We start from the raw sequence: 15,924 nt of genomic DNA on the forward strand, positions 1-15,924 counted from the left end.
AGGTTAATTACGTACAGATTAAAGAAATACGATTTATTGGGTATCATAACATTGTTTTAAGACTATTTGAGAAAAAAATTTATATATACTAACTTTGACCTGTTACGTAAGTTAATTACCTACTGTGAAAATGAACTTGATTGATTGCTTACGAAAAATAAACAATAAGCCTACATACTTATTTCCACCACCAATGTGCCATAATGTATGTTATTTTATAAGCTGTAATGGGGATCACTAAGAAGGTCTGCCACCGTTCTGTAAACACGCACTCCTTCCACATCTGCATTAGTGACAATATTCCCCTGAGTAGTGCTAAGTCCACTGGTATTTGAATTGCTCTCGGATGAAAGATCACAAAAAGGCGTGGAAGATCTAGTGTGAACATCAGAATTTTCATTAATTTTCACGCTATGTCTGTGCAATGTGCCTAAACGAGCCTCAAAGAGAATATCATTAATAGTCTTCCTTGCATATATTTGCTGTTCTGCAGTCACATTCCAGAATTCTTGAGCCCAGCTCCTTGCTAGTGTATCAATGGAGTCGTTACTCTGTTGAAGGTGTGCACAAGCAAGGGAAAGTGCTTCGTAACGTTTACTTTCCATATCACATTTCTTTTTCCTCTTTGAGGTATGAGAATATACTTCCTGTGACTCTGTGGCAGATGTGGACGGCTCCTGCAAAATAATAGGAGTATATAATAATGGTCAAAGTTTACTTTTTTTATAAAGATAGTGGTGGTAAAGATATAACTTATGAAATTCATAACAACAATAACGGAAAGTAATATGATGAATTTGAAATTGACATTCATTTCAAATTCTATCTATTTCTTTATTACAGATCCCCAAAACATCAGAAGTTAGAAGTTGCTGCAGCATTTGAGAGGACTTGGCAGTTTCCCCATTGTATCGGGGCGATCGATGGGAAGCATGTGCAAATTAAGAAACCTTGTGGTTCTGGTTCATACTACTACAACTACAAACAGACATTCAGCATTGTGTTAATGGCTGTTGTTAATGCCAGATATGAATTTATGATGGTTGATGCAGGTGCCAATGGTAGAGTATCGGATGGTGGGGTGTTTGGAAACACAAAATTTGGTAAGAGGCTGAAAGAAAAGCAGTTAAATATTCCAGAACCAAACGCCATGCCTGGGTGCCCTGGAGTTATGCCATATGTATTCGTCGCAGACGATGCCTTTCCTTTACTGGATAACCTCATGAAGCCCTTTGCACACAGACAAATGACAAAATCACAAGCTATCTATAATTACAGACTGTCACGAGCTCGACGGATTGTTGAAAATGCCTTTGGAATAATGTCATCACGATTTAGAGTTCTTTTGTCTTCCATTAATGTGTGTCCAGCAAAAGCTTCAACAATAGTAAGGGCATGTTGCTATCTTCATAACTACTTAAGGAAACGAAACGTGCAAGCATATCTAGATACCGGATTTGGTGTAGACGATGTGAGTAGGACGCAGGCACCAACATGTTCTCGTAATGCTACTTCGTCTGCTAAGACTGTAAGGAATACATTTTGTAATTACTTCAATAACGAAGGATCTGTTTCTTGGCAGGAGTCTAGGATTGACATGTAATGCAAAATCATTTGTGTATTCTATAATCTTTGTCAATGTCAAAATCATGGATTACACTATTTGACTGCCAACTTTTGTTTGATTATATAACATTATATACATATGTTAACAAAAGTTATTTATATGCCTATGTTATCAAAGGTTATGTATTATGTCCCTGGTGCTATTTGTCACTTACATTGGCTTTAGGTAATGAATAAGAAATTAATTGGTTGCACTGTATATATATATATATATATATATATATATATATATATATATATATATATATATATATATATATATATATTACAAATCTACTTATGTTATTATGAAAATAAAAGGGGGAATACTTACAGTATGATCTATTGATCCCCCTCATTACCATCTTCTTCCCCAACATCCAGACTTGACACTCCTTGCTGCAATTCTTGGTCGCGAAGGAATGCGAGCTCATCGAAGTACCACAGTGAAGGTTTGTAAACATCATCTGACCCAGCACCGGACTTCACACTGTTCATCACCTTCTTCAGTTCTCGACGATAGTTGGAACATAAACTATTTATTTTCTTGGTTACTGTGGCACGAGTGGCATTTGGGTCAATTTCTCTGATTTTGTCAATTAATTTCACGTAGCATTCACTTTTTAAGCTTCTGTTCTTGTACTCGTCACTTTTTACTTTCCACAAAGCAGGAAAATCTCTGTATACTTGGATGAACTCCCTCCAAAATTCCTGAGTGTCCAGTGTGCTCGCCATGGTTAACAAGGAAAGACTGAGCTGTTGGCGCAATCATCGCCACTGACTATAAATAAGCCAAAACTCTTGGCACATAGTTGTGTTATTCAACTTAAAACCAAGATATATAAACTTTTTAACTTCTTTAGTGCTAAGACGCGTTCTCATATTAATTTTACTTACTATTTGGCAAATTTACATGTCGCCAGAAACTTATGTGGCGAATAAAAATAGTGACGACTCTGGTCATTAATCTTCTGACCTCGATAAACTGTTCCTAATGTAAATGAAATAGTCTAATCATTAATAAACTTCTTGGTAAAAATGCCTCCCAATACTGAAGGGGTCAAGAGACTTAAAAACAGCGTCAGTAGAGTCAGAAGTGTTGGCCAGATATTCATGCACACTCACACGTCACACTGTCTCTGAACTTCTGGCATGATGAAAACTATTGCGTAACCGTATTTCACACTGATGTCTCCCAGAAGCTGTCATCTTTTTGATGACTCACTGGCAGTTTTCATTTCTTTTTCTTTAATTAAAATATAACTTCTGCAGTCTCTTCACCTTTCATGTAGTCATTTTTTCTCAATAGACTTGTCCATTAGTCCTTAGCTCTTTTATCCGTCCGTTGGCTGACTTTTCTACTTGTACTGAGGCTGTTGATTATTTTGCCGATTTTATACATTCAGTAGCACTTCAGACAATCCCTAGGACGTCCGGTCGCTTTACTAAGCGTCCTGTTCCTTGGTGGAACGCAGCATGCACTGAAGCGGTGAAAGAGAAATGGGCAGCTTTCTCTCGTCTCCGGCGACATCGTGGGGACCTGTAGTGTCTGGACGCTTTTTGGCGCTGCCGAACTCGAGCCCGTTGCGTTTTGAAAGAGGCACAAAGAGCCTCTTGGAAAGCTTATGTCTCTTCCATTAACGCCCGTACTCCTCTTACGGATGTCTTTAACAAAGTCCGCGAATTGTTGGGAAGTATTCTGCTCCTTCCCCACCAGTTTTGTTGTCTTCTGGGCGAACGGTGGCAGACCTCAGGACTGTCGCCGACCTCTTCGCAGAGCACTTTGCCAGTGTTTCCCGGAGGTATCCTGCAGCCCTGGGCGCACGTCACCACCAGAGAATGGAATCTCTCGGCATAAATTTTTCTTCCACAGGAGGGGAGTCTTATAATGTCCCCTTCTCTGCCTCCGAGTTGCGGACTGCTTTGTCCCAGTGCCATGACTCTTCTCCTGGCCCAGATGATATTCCTTATGCCTTCTTGCATCACATGTCTGACAGTGCTTTTAACTTTTTATTAAATCTTTATAATATGATTTGGCATACCGGTGACTTTCCAACTTCTTGGGCTGTGGCAGTGGTTCTCCCATTTCCTAAGCCTGGGAAAGATAATCTTCAGGCTACGAACTACCGTCCTATATCGTTGACGTCCTGCATTTGTAAAGTATTAGAAAAGATGGTTAATGTAAGACTCATGTGGTACTTGGAGAGGGGGAAATACCTGTCCTTGGTACAGTACGGCTTCCGAAAGATGAGGTCTACTACTGATGCTCTTTTATCCCTAGAGTCTTCTATTTGTGAGGCCTTCACTAATCACCACCATCAAGTAACAGTGTTTTTTGACCTGGAGAAGGCCTACTACACGGCTTGGTGTCATGGCATTTTACAGTCTTTGTTTAATTTTGGCCTTTGTGGCCACCTTCCTATTTTTATTCAGCAGTTTTTATCCAGACGTCTTTTACGGGTTCGAGTTGGGAGTGTTCTCTCTGAGGCTACTGCACTAAATGATGGTGTCCCACAGGGAAGTATTCTTAGTGTTACACTATTCGCAGTCGCCATTAATGGTGTTATTGATACTCTCCCAGATGGCATTCACAGCTCCTTATATGTTGATGATTTATGTATTTCATTTGCTGCTGCTAGGATGTCACTGATTGAGCGCAAGCTCCAACTGGCGATCAATAGGGTGTACAGTTGGGCCAACATGAACGGTTTTCGATTCTCCACATCCAAGACCGTAGCCATGCATTTTTGTCGCAACCGTGGTGTCCATCCAGACTCGGATTTATACCTCGCCAATAGACGCCTCTCATGCGTGGAGGCGACTCGATATCTTGGCCTGCCTTTTATTTGACAACCGTTTCACCTGGGTTCCCCATTTCCGTTCTCTTAAGGCGTCTTGTCGGCAGGCATTATCCCTTCTTCGGGTTTTAAGTCACACTTCTTGGGGTGCGGACAGGGACACGTTGCTGCTGCTTCACCGCACACTCATACTTCCCAAGCTGGAATACGGCTGTGAGATCTACTCATCCACAATGGATGCACGACTACGCACGCTTGACTCCGTGCATCATGCTGGGGTCCGCTTGGCTACAAGTGCATTTCGGACATCTCCAATACCTAGCCTTCTAGTGGATGCTGGTTTCTGGCCGCTCGACCTCCAGCGCCAGTTTTCGATGCTCCGGTGTTGGTTTCGCACCCACCGTCTCCCCGATTCTGTCCCTTGTCTGTCAATGTTGCGGGACTCGCGTTCGCAGGCAAATGTCACTCGCCCGAGTGTCCCTAAACCTTTTGGCCTTAGAGTTGCAAATCTCATGGCGGAGTTATCTATCGACCCCACTCCTGTGTACTTTTTCCGGCTCCCACGAGTCGGTTATTGGCAGCTTCCTGTTATCTCATTATACCCTGCCATGGATAGCAAGAAGGACATTTTGCCATCTCTATCCTACACACAGTTTTTAGAACACTTTTTTATGCATTCTGATGATATCCCCGACACAGGCGTTGGATTTAGTGTGGTTTTCCCCTCTTTTTATCGGTCTGGCAGCCTTCCTTCAGTGGCATCCATCTTTAATGTGAAGCTGTCTACCATAGTCCTAGCTTTACAAATAATTTTTACTCCACCAGTTTCGTCTTTTACAATTTTTAGTGACTGTCGCAGTGCTCTTACTTCTCTCTCTTGTACTATATCCTTTAACCCTTTGGTTTTATCAGCCCTGGAGTGGCTTTACCTTCTTACACAACGAGGATATCGTGTTGGGTTCTGTTGGGTCCCTGGTCACGTTGGTGTTCCAGGGAATGAATACGCAGATCGCCTCGCTAAAGAGGCAGCAAGGCGCGCTCCATCTCCTGCCTCTGTTCCGTTTCGAGATGTCTTTCCTCTAATTCGTGAGGCAGTTGCAGCAATTTGGCAGAGGAGATGGCTAACGGGGGTCGCAACCTCGAAAATGGGAGAGATCACTACTTCCTCTATCCCTCACTGGACATACACCCATGTTCGGGATCGACGTTTACAGACTTTATTGGCGCGACTGCGTATAGGTCACACGTACCTTACACAAAGGTACCTTATGACCAGGGACCCTCAACCTTACTGTGATGACTGCCTGGTGCCGCTTACCATGCGGCACCTATTGGTAGAGTGCCCTAGTTTGATAGAGTTACGACACCGCTACCTCTACCGCTGTCGCGGTAGAGATAGCGGTGTCTATTATATCTCAAAAGTCCTTGAACCAGAGTGCCTGGCCCAAGGCCATGACGTTTTTAGATTTTTGGGAGAAGCTGGCCTTCTCCCAAAGCTATGAATTTTATTCTTATTTTATTATGTATTTTAATATTTTATTTAGTTGTATTGTCCTTTTTTAGTTTTTAAACTACTGTATTATTTTTAACTGTTTTTAGACATTTTAAATTTTTGAAGCGGCGCCATATGACCTTGGCTGTTGCGGCTCCTTTTTTAAAATCCATCCATCCATCTTATCGCGCTGGTTTCCGGCGACAACCCGCGCTGGAAGTTAGCGCGCTGGTAACCTGCTTTCTCTGTTCACGCACCCTAAGAGCGGATAGAGAAAGAAGTTTGGTTAAGATTATTAATGAATAATAGGAATAGGGTGGATGACAGGACAGAAAACTGAGGAACACCACTGTTAATAGATTTAGAACAATGAGAGAGGAAACTTGAGATAAAGTTGCAGAGAGGACAGAAGCCCATAGGAGGATAGTTTTGAGGTCAAAGCTTTGTGCCAGACTCCATCAAAAGATTTTGTTATGTCTAAAAGTGACAGGAAATTTTCACCAAAATCTTAAAAAAAAAAGGATGACAAAGACTCACTAAGGAAAGCCAGAAGATCACCAGTAGAGCGGCTGTTAGGAAAAATAATACCCACCACTTTGTCTTTAACGTACCTCCAATTGACAGGTGACGTGAAAGTGGGAGGAGACACATGAAGAGACGACAGTGTACACGAGGGAGTCCCGCCACATCTTTCCCCGCTTCTGCGCATTGTGTCTCAGCAAAGAGATTATGGCTTTGCCTGAAGTGTCTTTCCCTGAATTGTGACTGAATTATGGTTTGGAAGGCCTTGCATGTCAAGAAGCTTCATATCTGACAACCTCAGAAGTCCGTCAGCTGCAAGATGGAGGTTAGAGGTGACAGAATTTCAAGTAATGAATACGTTTTGGTAAAGTAACCATTCCTGAAATACTCAAAGCTGTACCAGTCACCGCACGTAGGTTTAAATCACTCTGGAGTAACGGCCATCACCCACCGCGAAAGTTTCGTTTGATAGCTCTAAACAAGTCCTCCAAAAGGACATTCACAGTGGGACCAGTTTCCACGGTCAAGGAAAGTCCGCACGACCCTATCTTAGTAAGTAGAGCTATGATAGTGGACTGATCACAGACAGCGATGATACTGTCGTAAATAGCTAAGTCATTCGTGCCTGTGAATGCAGATTGATCGTCTGGATATACTAACCAGGGTCTCTTAGTAGGGTCGGTCGCGCATGTGTGCACCTTCTGTGCATCAGCCAAATTTGCGGCAAGTAACCCCAACACTGTTCTTGTGGGGGAAATCTCTCGCCCAGTCTGTCTTTGCTCGTCTCACAGAGTTCGGGTGCGCGGCGATCACGCTCCGCTCTGAGAGACCACTGCATGGCTCGATGCTCATTCCTCCATCTCATCTTTATATAAATATATATATATATATATATATATATATATATATATATATATATATATATATATATATATATATATATATATATATTAATTGACCGATCCTCACCTTACAACAACGTTCTCATGAAAAATAAATGCTCTAATACACGTTTTTTCTCAGAATACCTAGGAATTTGTGTGGATGTGTAAAATATTAACTTCTGTTAACATTACTTGGGCATAATCGTTGATGAGAATAATGTTAATTGAAATTGGGCTCAGGGACGGATGTCCAAATAGAGGCTTCTCTTTCTCTCTCTCTCTCTCTCTCTCTCTCTCTCTCTCTCTCTCTCTCTCTCTCTCTCTCTCTCTCTCTCTCTCTCTCTCTCTCTCTCTCTTGATTTGATATGTATTTTTTTTTTTTTTTTTTTACATTTCAGGTAAGATTAAGTAAGGAGGGTAATGCAGTTTATGCACATAAACAAGAAAGAAAATAGGTATACATTTAATCTGTCAACTTATTCTAGAACACTGTTAAATAAATAAATAAATATATGTGTATATATATATATATATATATATATATATATATATATATATATATATATATATATATATATATATATATATATATATATATATATATTTTTTTTTTTTTTTTTCGAGACACAGCACGAGGATAGTTCTTAATTCTCCCATAAATCACATCTGTGTAAATGCTAAACAGAGAGAGAGAGAGAGAGAGAGAGAGAGAGAGAGAGAGAGAGAGAGAGAGAGGGTGGAGGTGGGAGTGGTGAAATGTCCGAGCACCTGAATTCCCCAATCCCTTGATAATACCTGACCTCTGCTGTTCTAGTCTGTCTGTCTGTCTGTCTGTACTTCCTATAAAATCCGCAACCTTTTCAAATATTCTGTTATTTTATTTTATTGAGAGAGAGAGAGAGAGAGAGAGAGAGAGAGATGAGGTGAGATCAAGCGTAGACTGACTGACTCATGCGGTAGTGACCCAGTTTGGAGATGTCTTGACTCTTGAGCAAGCAAAGGCAGACTGGGTCACGCTCTGGACTGTGGGCTGGTTGCTGGGCTCATTTGTCACCATGTTCTTTCCCCGCCCACATGCGCGGCCGTCCAACCCTTCTTTTTAACCCTGATACTAAACCTGGAGTTTTTGTTGCGGGCGCGCGGCTTCTCCTCGCGTTGAGAGCCAGCAACACGGTCGCGCATGTTCCCACCCGCGTTTGTGCATTCTGTCGGCAACGATCTGATGAGTGACGCCCATTACCACGGACAAGACAAAAGTAGGGTGGTAGTGAAGAGGAAGTGCTCATCTGATAGTGGGCTGTGTCCAACCTACTAGTAGCAGAACTAGGAGGAGTAGAAGGAGGAGGAGGAGGAGGAGGAGGAGGAATGGATGTTGAAGTGTGAGGGTAGTTATATGAGAAGGTAGCATGGATGTGAGTGGATGTAGAATTCTTAGGCCTTGGCGACAATGCCCTTGCCTTGCGTGGGGTGCCTGTACTGGGGGTGTGACAACGCCCACCTCTACTGCAGCCTTCTTTTGATCGCTCTTTCGCTTTAGGCATCTCTTCTCGTGATATCCTGCTTTGTTACCACAGGAACAGACTAGAAGGCGGCTCCCCACTACTGCAGCGTAAGACTCTATCAGCACATTCTCGGTAACTGTCGCCGCAACGGACGCTCCAGGATTAAGAGAATATGTGTATTCTCTTAATCCTGGGACGCTCCGTCTTTTCCCTTTTTTAATTTGGATTCAGCTGTTGACACTTTAAAATCAAATGATTCATTAGGTCTCCATCGACAAGAAAGCACGTTACGACCATCAAAAAGATAAAATTTTGGCTCACTCGTTCACACTCGCTAAGAGCATCAAGCTCGCTCCGAGGTATCACGAGTAGCAATGTGCTCTCTTCTGCTCTCATATGATCACTAGTGGTCGCTAGGCACCTTGTGACTGCTAGCTTCTGCTTAAAACACTCGCAGATTTTGTGCGAGTCAAGCGACAGGAAGTGACCTCACAACGTGGTAACAACGTAGTCGCAACGCACTCTTATGACTTGCAACGCACTTGCTACACGGTAACAAGGCGGTCGCTACGCAGTAGCATATTGACTTGTGAGTGCCAAACTAGCGAGTGAGTTGCTACACAGTAGCAAATATGAGCGACCACATTAACGGCCACGTGGCGAGTCAACAGAGCGTTTTGAGAGCACATGGTGACTGCATAGCAAGTTATGAGAGCGGAGGGCCACCTACTGAGTATAATTACAGAAATGCATTTTTTTTTTCTCATTCAGCAACCGGATACTGCGACGCACAGTTGGCTCCCCACTTCAAGTATGCCTGGTAAAAAAAACTATGGGTATCAAGAAGGGATTAACTGGAAGGAAAAAGTCAAAGCAGATCAATCCTGAGCAGTCTGCCACTCCACCTCCGAGGAGTTCCACACCTCTTCAGGAAACACCCGTCGAGGAAGCAGCCGAGCCTTCACAGCAAGCCCATCCTAATGATCTTGTCCTCCATGATGATGTGCGCCTTGAGGAGCAACGCCAACCTGCAGATCCTGGATCTGCCTATAGAGCAAGAACAGCAGGATGAGCCTCAAGCTCGGCTACAGGAACATTTAACCTACCACAGTTTGTAGACACTTGTAGTTGTAAGGATATCTTGTAAAGTTTTAGTTCTTTTTTTTCTTTAGATATGAAGGGTTTGATATGGTTGTAATGTTTTACAAATATTGATTTTGTTATATTGTTTTTGTAAAGTTTCACTAAAAAGGTAAGAACAACTTGCAAAGATTGTTTGTCTTTTCTTTAGATGTAATTGATTTGATTGTATTCTTTTTTTTTTTTTTTTGCTGTTACTAAAAAGATTAGGAGCATTTGTGAAGATTGTTTAGAGTTTTTTCTTAAGATGGGTTTCATTTAGTTATATTGTTTTATAAAGTTTTATTGTAAAGGTTGGCATTTGTTATGCATAAGGAGTATTTATTTAATATTGATTGTATTGCGATGTCCTCTTTCAACATGAACTGGTATAAATTTGGATGTTGTTTTTTGCAACGTATTTTCTATAAATTGTGGCTGAGGGAATGCCTTGTAGTTTCAAGAAAATGCCTTTTAAGGTCGAATAAAATTTTTGTAAAACAAATTAATTTATTTTATTTAGACGAATATATTGCATATTATGTAATTTATAATACAGTTACAAAAACATATATACATTTGATATTGAGTGGACCACAAGAAAAACAAATATTTTTTTGCGCCACTTGCAGCACATTTTGAAAAGATTGCCTTACACAAAGACAAATGAAACTAGCACATTCAGGACCACCAAAGATGGTCTAAAAAGCAAATTATAACCTATCACATTCCACGAATGTGTACACCTGTACTTTCATCCAGTTACACATCTACTAACTTAAAAAAAAAAATGTAAATGAATGATAAAGTATCTTATCACAACATTTATTATGTCTAGTGCATGTTTAAGGTGATCATCTGATTCTGCCAGGTAACCCCTTCTCTCCTCTGGTCATTGAAGTACAGTCAGAGGTACAGGCGCATGTCCTTGGCAGCCTGTATGGCGTGGTTCCCGGCCATGTCTGGCGGTGGGTCATCAGTATCATGCAGGTCTACCTCTTGCCTCTAGATTCCAGGGATGACGTTTTAGTTCTGATCCTCGTGATCCACCTCTTCATTGTGGATTGTGGGGTTCCTAATCCTCAGTAGGTTATGGAGAACGACACAACATTCGACAATGCTTCTCGCCACATCAGGAGACTGGTACAAAGTGGTCAACAAACATCTCCACCTATTGGCCATAATACTAAATGTATCCTCAACTACCCGCCTGCCACTGGAGATGCGATAGTTATAGACGAGTTCCTCCTTGGTCATGTTTCTCTTGGACGACAGCTTCATCATGTAGTTCCTCAAGGCGAAAGCGTTGTCATCGAGAATGAAGTAGGGGATAAGTCTGATTTCAACTGCACCATCTTCATCTGCTTCTGGTTCCTGCGGGAGTCGTTCAGGTGGTGGAAGACCCACGGTACTGTTCTCAATGCACTCTTTCAACTCTGACTCATTGAATATCTGAACATCTGATATGTGTCCAACACCACCAGTGTCCACCCAGATGAATTTGTAGTCTGCGTCGACGAGTGCCATGAGGATGATGGAATAGCAATGTTTATACACGCACCAGTACTCGCTGCCACAATTTGCAGACTGCTTGATCTTGATGTGCTTGCCATCCAGGCTCCCTATAGCATGGGGTACTTGCCACCTCTTCTCGAATTTCATTGCCAGTTTTTCCACTCACCAAGTGAGGTTGGAAACTTGAATACTCCTTCCTTGTAGGCTTCCACAATGGCCTCACACATCTTGGGGATGGCATGGTAGATGGCTGTCTTGCTGACTCTGTAGTTGACCCGAGACTCAGGTACTGGTCCCCAGTTGCTAAGTGCCTTAAAGTCAGTGCCAACTTCAAGCCAGGATCGAGAGATGCACGGGCATTGGTGCCTGGTTCGCTGATAGCGGGCCTCACCCTCTCGAGGATCTCATCAAAGAGCTCCAGGGGCATCTGTATGTAATTCTTGAAGTAATTTGGATCTTCCGTCCTCAGCTTCCGGACCAGCCTATAGTACTGACTGTGGTCAAATCTCTGTTGTTCGGCAAGCCAACCACGAATCCAGACCTGTGGCCGACGCCTACGCCTTCTTCGTATCAGTCTCCTTATCTCCAAAATGTTTTGGAGAACCTCTTCTTGCAGGAGGCTGGCCTGGACCTGGAGGAGAAGAGTAAGGTACACTTCGTCCATGCTGACTGCGTGAAGGTCCAATATCAACTGCATTTCGTAAGTGCTACCGCATCGTTTTTATGCCCTCCGAGCTTTTTTGGCCGCATCTCACTCGCTACATGGATTCCATGGGAACACAAACCAGCGAGTCATTGAGAGTCTCATGAGAGTAGTGAGAGTGAACGATTTTTTAGTCACTCTCATGACTTTTGGGTCGATAGCTGCTCTCTTGTCGATGGAAACCTAGCTTTGGGAGTGTAGTTGTGGGACTGGAAAGCATGTCTGACCTTCCCCTGTATTTGAAAAAGCAAAAAGAAGATGGAAAGAAATTTAGAGATGTTTTCAAACGTGATCGTGGTATTGTTTGGTCCCTCACACCAACCTTGTTCCCTCAGTACTCGCAAACAGCTCCCCATCTGCTTGCCTGCAGGTGTGGAAGTATTCCAAGGCTTCTTCGCCTTGTCCCCACTCTCAATATTCTCTACAATTGAGATGGTTTGTTTCAAGAGAGTAGTTTCTGCTTCACGTCCAAAAATACTCAACATTTTCTCTTTGGGGAGGCAGTGGAAAAAATTAGGCAGGAGATCAGTGTTAGGCCGAAGGTTGGACCTTCTGAGGGCGACAGGGTGGCTTGGCCCTCTGTCGGGAAGAGCAGAGTGGGGAAGAGGGAGCAGGCGAGCCAGACTGGGAAAGATAGTAGTCAGGATGGGCAGAGATGGCAGGTTGCGAGGGGAAGGAAAGCGGAGGCAGTTAGGGAGGATAGGACTAAACCTGTTGAGTGTGAAAATAGGTTCGGTTTGTTGGAGGGGAGGGGAGAGGAGAGTGAGAGTGGAGTGAATGAAGTGGTTGTGGTGAGTGAAAGGAGAAAGAAGGGGGTAGAGGAGAGGAGGAGGATGGTTGTGCCTAGCACACCTCAGGTGTGTGTGGTGGGTGACTCTCAGGTTAGGTATTTAGATAGCACTTTCTGTGGGAAAGACAGGGATAGGAGGACGAACGTGTGTATGCCTGGTGCAGGTGTGAAGGCAGTGAGTGAGGAGGTGCAGAAGAGGGTTGGGGGGATGGAGAGGGAGGGTGTAGTAGTTTTGCACGTAGGTGGGAACGATGTCAGAGCAGGTGGGTCGGAGGAGTTAGTGGCAAGATTTCGGGAAATGTTAGGCAAGATAAGGGAGAGTGGTAGGAGGTGTGTAGTGTCAGGAATCTTGCCTCGTGTGTATGTTAGCAGGGAATGGTTGTCTAGAGCCATTGGTGTGAATGATCGGGTAAAAGGAATGTGTAAGGATGTGGGTGTCAGCTTTGTGGATGTATGGGATAGGTTCTATGGGTGAAGGGATTTGTATGCTAGGGATGGTGTGCATCTGAGTAGGAAGGGTGTGGAGGGTGTGCTGATTTTTGGGATGGAGTGTAGGGGGTGAGGTAGCAAATGCATTCCAGAAGAAAGATGCTAGACATAAATTAGATAGGATAAACAGAGATAGTGAAAAGATTAGGAAAGATTTCCAGGTGCAAATAGGAGAGAATAAGATTAGAATTCCAAATAAGGAGACAGCATCTAGCAAGGTAGCAGGACTTAAATGTTTTTATGTAAATGCCAGGAGTCTTAGGAACAAGAAGGACGAGTTATCTAGTTATATAGTTGAGGAGGACTTAGATGATGTATGTGTCACAGAGGCATGGGTAAATGAGGAAAAGTTTAGGAAAATAGGAAAGAATATGAAGTAGATGGATACATTATGTATTTACACCAGAGAATTGGTAGGATAGGTGGAGGAGTAGTTATTTATGTAAAAAATCCTTCATTTCCAGTCAGGTTAATGGTATTAAGGTAGATAACAGAGTAGAGTCCTTATGGCTGGATGTTAGAGTAAACAAAAGTAAGGTTATTAGAGTAGGAGCTTTTATAGACCACCTAACCAGTCAGCAGATGTAGACAACCTTATGGTAGATGAGATAAATAGGGGTGTACTAGTCAGACAATTATCTTAGGGATTTTAATCTTAAGTCAGTAAACTGGGAGAGGATGGTAGGAGATGCTAGTGAAAATAAGTTTATGGAAAGTTTTCAGGATAACTATTTAGTGCAGATGGTAGATAAACCTACTAGGGGGAGGAAGGTTTTAGACATAGTACTAACAAATATTGAGCATTGTTTAAAGGAAGTTGAGGTAGGAGAGACTTTAGCAAACAGTGACCATCATATAATTAGATTTATCATTAATTCCAGTAGGGATAATATAGTGAATAAGACTAGAGTCCCAAACTATCAGAAAGGCAATTATGGTAGGTTACGTCAGTTATTAGGAGAGGTAAACTGGGAAGATAGTTTTGGAAATAAAACTGCACAGGAGATGTGGGATATTTTTAAGGTTGTAGTAAAGGGTATAGTGATGCAGTGTATCCCTTACAAAGATATAAGGCAGAGAAACAGGAAGCCATTATGGTGGACTCATGAGATAGGTAGCCAGATCAGAGAGAAGAAGAGGGCATACAGAGAGTTGCAGAAAAGTGGGAAGATGTAGATTTGATTAGGTACAGACAGGTCAGAGATGATTTGAGTAAGGTTATAAAAAAAGTAAAAGGCAGGCAGAGATAAAACTAGCTAGAGCTGGGAGTAAAGATCCCAAAAATTATATAGTTATTACAAGGTCAGTGATAAAAGAAATAAGGATAGGATTGGACCACTCAGAAAAGATGGTGTAGTAGTGGATCAAAATGAAGACATAGTAGAATTATTGAATGAACAATTTTCTTCAGTATTTACTAGGAAAGAATAGGAAATCCTGTTACAAACAGTGCGACGAGTAGTTTAAGAGCTTTAGAAAATATTGATATAAAACCGGGAATTATTAGGAAATTTATTCTTGAACTAGACGATAGGAAAGCTAGTGGTCCTGATGAGCTACATGCCAGAGTACTTAGGGAGGGTGTAGACAGTATTTCTGAAGCACTTAAGTTAATCTTTGAAAGATCACTTAGGTTTGCTGAGATACCTCAGGACTGGAAGTTAGCTAATGTTACTCCAATATTTAAAAAGGTAGGAAGGATGATGCGAATAATTATAGACCGATCAGTTTAACTAGTATAGTATGTAAGATACTAGAGAAAATCATTAAGGGTAGTATTTGGGAGCATTTAAATGAGAATAGATTAATTAGAGATACCCAACATGGCTTTAGATCAGGGAGGTCCTGTCTTACAAATTTGCTCGATATCTTAGAATATATTACCAAGGAGTTAGATGATGGAAATAGCATAGATGTTATATATCTAGATTTTAGCAAGGCATTTGATAAGGTACCGCATAGGAGGCTAGTGTACAAATTGAGACTACATGGGATAGGGGTAGGTTAGTTGATTGGATTAGTGAATGGCTTTCTGATAGGAAACAGAGAGTAGTATTAAATGGGGCAATGTCTGAGTGGAAGGAAGTGGTTAGTGGGTACCCCAAGGATCAGTGCTAGGACCTCTTCTTTTCTTGGTGTACATTAACGATTTAGATATAGGAATTAGTAGCAAAGTATCAAAGTTTGCAGATGATACTAAGATAGCATGTGCAGTACAGGGTGAAAAGGACAATTACAGAATACAACGAGACCTGGACAGGCTGATAGCATGGGCAGACAGGTGGCAGATGGAGTTTAATTCTAAAAGTGTCAGGTTATGCATTTAGGTAAAGACAACACAAACTTTAACTATGAGATGGAGGGATGTTGGCTAGAGGCAGTAGAGGAAGGAAAGGATTTAGGAGTAGTGATAGACAGGACTATGAAATTTTCAAAGCAATGTTTAGAAGCAAGAAATAGGGCAAATAGGATCCTGGGTTTTATAAATAGAAATGTTAGTTATAA

At 42.1% G+C, this 15,924-nt stretch overlaps 2 protein-coding genes across 3 annotated transcripts in view; one reads left to right on the plus strand and one right to left on the minus strand.

Moving 5' to 3' along the window:
- The window catches only part of LOC123515660 (RING finger and CHY zinc finger domain-containing protein 1-like), a 275,093-nt gene extending 273,287 nt beyond the window's left edge, over nt 1-1,806 (plus strand). For both annotated transcript variants that reach the window (XM_045274475.1, XM_045274476.1), the window contains one exon: nt 844-1,806. The gene's annotated coding sequence lies outside the window, so the exon portion shown is untranslated. The remainder of the gene's footprint in view (nt 1-843) is intronic.
- On the minus strand, nt 41-3,562 carry LOC123515665. Its single transcript, XM_045274485.1, is given in 4 exon segments — nt 41-677; nt 1,453-1,526; nt 1,940-1,983; nt 1,985-3,562. Coding segments are annotated over 4 exon segments (936 nt in total). The 5' UTR covers nt 2,341-3,562; the 3' UTR covers nt 41-215.
- Nucleotides 3,563-15,924: the final 12,362 nt, after the last annotated feature.

Source organism: Portunus trituberculatus, chromosome 39, assembly GCF_017591435.1.
Source record: "Portunus trituberculatus isolate SZX2019 chromosome 39, ASM1759143v1, whole genome shotgun sequence".
NCBI lineage: Eukaryota > Metazoa > Arthropoda > Malacostraca > Decapoda > Portunidae > Portunus > Portunus trituberculatus.